We start from the raw sequence: 4,083 nt of genomic DNA, 5'->3' as shown, positions 1-4,083 counted from the left end.
AAGTGTGAAGGAACTGCCATTTGTAGCAGTAAGCACAATCTTTCTAACTCCATGAATCAGATAAGAGGCATTGTGGGCACAAGTGACTGAATTCCCATGAGGGACACACTCGAGAGAGGTAAATAATTCATGATGTGAGGTAATGTGCTTTGTAGCACCACTATCAAAATACCACACATGTGAATCTGCAGCAACTGACAAGCATGCATCATGGAAAACAGGATTGTAAGTGCACTCTGCGCTAAAAGCCCATTGTGCATCGACATTAGCATCACTGTCTCCTTTCACTGAAGACTCAACAATGACTGCATTTGTAGTGGAACCAACATTTGCAGTGGAACCACCCTCTTTCTTCTTAGCCTCTTTGGCCGTCAACTTAGGACACTGCTTGATCAAGTGATCATTAGCTTTACAATAATGGCAACGCATCTTCTTTTTGCCCTTATCACCAGAATTGCCAGACGAAGTGTTGCCAGCAGAAGCATTAGGAACAGAAGTTTTGCTACTCGCAATAGAACCATAAGAAGTGGCTGCATTGCTGTTACCACCCTTTCTTTGAGAGGCATTTAAAGCCTGTTCAATTGCACGTTGTCTAGTCCTATTTTTTTTATGGAAAGTGACTCTTGCAATAGCAATGTGCATAATGCATGAAACTTGACAACTTCTGGATTTCCTTGGGTCATAAGTCTCCAAGTAGTAGAAAAAGTCTGGTAAGAATCTGGTAAGGCATCAAGAACATTCTACACAAGGGAACTGGCTGAAATGACTTCCTTGCAGAAATAAGCTGTTCATTGATATCCTTGACACTAGCAAGGAAAGTGTCCATATCATCTTCCTCATGCATAATCTTCGACTCCAGCTCTTTACACAGCAAAGCAATTTTAGCCTCATTGCGACTTGCATAAAGACCAGCCAATATATCCCGAGCCTATGTTGCAGCCAATTGTTGGAATTAGGGTTATAGAGAAACGCACATAGCTTGGAGAAGACGAAGGAAGCTCAAGGCAGACAATAGAGAGTGTGTTACTTAGTATGCAATGGATAGATAGATAGCCCTAGAGTGATGGGTGTATATACAATGCACGGGGAAAAAAACCTCCTAAAGAGGGAAAAAATGCCCCGGCGGTCCTAGTGTGTTCACACACATCACTACCACATGTATATGGTAACACACACTTTGATTGTCATTACTATCATAGAAAATCTATGTTTAATGAGTCTCAATGGCATAAGGAAGCAATTGTCGTTTTTGAATGAGGGTTTTGTGACCCTTATTAGCTTCCCATGATTCACATGTGAGTATTTTTAATGGCGTGAGAGCAAGAGGCTCACATATGTAAGATGTAAGCATACGTACTTTGTTATTTTGTAGATCCTAGGTATGGATCCTATGGCGCATGAGTTTATGCATTAAGGCGCTCTCACCAAGGTTGAGTTGTTTCAAGCCCTTGAAGGTGCAAGAGCATCCACACAACCATAAAAATCCTGTAGAGGATTCCATTTGGAGAGAGAGAGAGAGAGAGAGAGAGAGAGAGAGAGAGAGAGAGCTTTTCTCTGCTTATATGTAAATTATAGACGTATGTTTATTTGTAATGGGTAAACCCCCCCCCCCCCCCCCCCCTCTCCCCCCCATCCCCCCCACCCCCCACCCCCAACACACACACACACACACAGCTCATGCTTTCCTCTTCGTATATGTAAATTACACATGTATGTTCATTTGTTTTGTGATAATAGTTCCTGTTTTTCTTTACTTATATGTAAATTACACATGTATGTTCATTTGTGATCGTAGTTCCTCTCTCTCTCTCTCTCTCTCTCTCTCTCTCTCTCTCTCTCTCTAAACTAGGCATTTATGAGAAACAAGTTGTTAAATTAAACTTAAGTCTTACAGACATGAGCGTTTTTCTAACATGTGGTTCATACTAGCGGTAAGAAAAGGATGAGAAAACTTGCAGGTGCCATTGCAAGGTCAAGCATGGGAAAGTAAAGAGCCGATCTCGATAAGGAAGATGCATGGGACGGTAAGAGTGGTTTTGAATCAAGGATGATGTCCCTATGGCTGCGGAGGAGGAGGTGGAGGTGGCAAAGTGATCTCAGTTAAGACAAAAGGTTCGATTGGCGGGCTCCCTGGACGACGGCGTCCATGTGCTCCATCATCCGCACAGCAGTCCCCTCCCACGGCTGCACCACAATCATCCACTGTCGATCAGTGTCTCTCTCTCTCTCTCTCTCTCTCTCTCTCTCTCTCTCTGCTTTCACACTTACGCCCTGCACGACCCGCCATTGCCCTCTGGCCCGCAAGCACCATATCCACCAACACCACCATCAGGACCAGCAGAACTATCGTTTTTAGACGCCATCTGATCTCCTCCGTGTAATGCTCGTCGCTCCTCCGTGTATTCGCCATGTCTCCTCCGTGTAATGCTCCTCTCGTCATTTCATATAACATAGAAGAGCGCTAGATTCCCGATGAATAAGGCATGCATTAAATGTTTTTTAACCTAGTCATCATTTTTTAAGATGCATTCTCACCGTGAATTTCCAAACTCTCACTTTTCAAAGTAAGGCAGACATCTAAATAGATTCCCGACGAATAAGGCATGCATTAATTTTTTTAAACCTAGTCGTCATTTTTTGAGATGCATTCTAATCTTGAATTTCCAAACTCTCACTTTTCAAAGTAAGGCAGACATTTAAATAGATTTGAGACTTGAATTGTTCCCATGCACCGCGTGCTCCCATAGCAATCGCGCAAAAAAAGGGCAATCTCTCTAGCTCATGTAGTACTCACTAATGACAAAGAGCAATCCTTTCCTATAGCAATCTTCCACGCAGTCCTCCATGTTTCGCTAGCTTACAACATGCATTGTGCATGTTTTGCTGATTTGGCATTGTGCATGTGGCTGTTTCAAACCTTCATTGCGACTGAATGTGTGTGTGTCTCCTGTGCCAAACAAGACATGAGGTCACTAAAGACAACAAAACATCAAATAGCAACATGTGTGTGAGCATGAGGGACGTTGAGTTAGTGGTTTAGTTACTTGTAATCAAAACATTTGATGTAGTTTGTCTGTCCTAAAATCAAAATTAGATTCCAAGTGGTTATGACATCCCCTAAGGCAGTCTAGAACATGAGTCAATACTATGTTAGATTTCCTATTGTATTGTGGTATGCAGAAATGACTGTAGTTTTGTATGGGTAAATAGTGTAGATTTGTCTAGGTAAAGGTAGAGAGTTTTGTTAGAGGTGTAAAAGTAAATTTGGTATTGTGTTTGAGGAAGGTTTCAAGCTTTGAACCTTCATGAAAGGTTGATGCAAATCAAGTTTTCGTTAAGGCTTTGGCCATCCTTGTTAAGGACATTGTAAAATCAACACCATGGGTATGGAAACAAAATTAAAATTGCTTCCAGAATTTTGACAAGATTTTTATTTGAGGTGTATAATTATGGTCTAAAAAAATGATTTATCAAATTTCAATTACATGGTTATCTCCATCTCTACTATTGTTGCAGGTAAATTTGTGTTATAGGTCTACACTTGACACTGAGAGTGTGTGCCTATCAATAAAATCTCAATAAAATGAAGGATACATTTTATAGTGGTAGGCCTTACTTCTACCACCCAATGTCAAAGACTATTAGCAATTTCTCACTCAAAAGGTCCCAAAGGCCATCAAAGCAGAGTATATTAATTGTTTAATTATAATTGTGTAGTAGAAACTTTTAGAGAGAGAGAGAGAGAGAGAGAGAGAGAGAGCATCAACACAAAGTAGATAACCTCTAAGGGACTTTCTCCAAGGTATGTTCCTAAAATGATTAAAGCACACAATGGACATACTATTGCAATAATGGATGTACTAATGCAATCTACACATATTGGCATCCACTCTCCAATAATGGATATACTAATGCGATCGACACATATTGGCATCCACTCTCCGTAGAGCTCGAGGGGTGCACCTTAAGTGTATCACATGAGTTCAATTTATGGGCATTTTATTTGATGAAATTTTGGAATAATATGCATAAGCATGTTTACAAAAGGGGTTCTTTTTTGCATTTTGGGAAAAAAAAATTAAG

The 4,083-nt window shown here is 40.7% G+C and overlaps 1 protein-coding gene across 1 annotated transcript; it reads right to left on the bottom strand.

Moving 5' to 3' along the window:
* Positions 1-1,952: 1,952 nt before the first annotated feature.
* LOC147439494 (uncharacterized) lies at positions 1,953-2,440 on the bottom strand. Its single transcript, XM_086484324.1, has 2 exons — positions 2,269-2,440; positions 1,953-2,184 (listed from the first exon to the last, which is right to left on the bottom strand). Exons 1-2 carry the CDS (start codon positions 2,438-2,440, stop codon positions 2,057-2,059), a joined length of 300 nt encoding a protein of 99 aa, XP_086340450.1. The 3' UTR covers positions 1,953-2,056.
* Between the last annotated feature and the right edge of the window lie 1,643 nt (positions 2,441-4,083).

Source organism: Adiantum capillus-veneris, chromosome 16, assembly GCF_014529385.1.
Source record: "Adiantum capillus-veneris isolate H3 chromosome 16, ASM1452938v2, whole genome shotgun sequence".
In the NCBI taxonomy this organism is placed as follows: domain Eukaryota; kingdom Viridiplantae; phylum Streptophyta; class Polypodiopsida; order Polypodiales; family Pteridaceae; genus Adiantum; species Adiantum capillus-veneris.
This window is presented reverse-complemented; position numbering and strand designations above follow the sequence as displayed.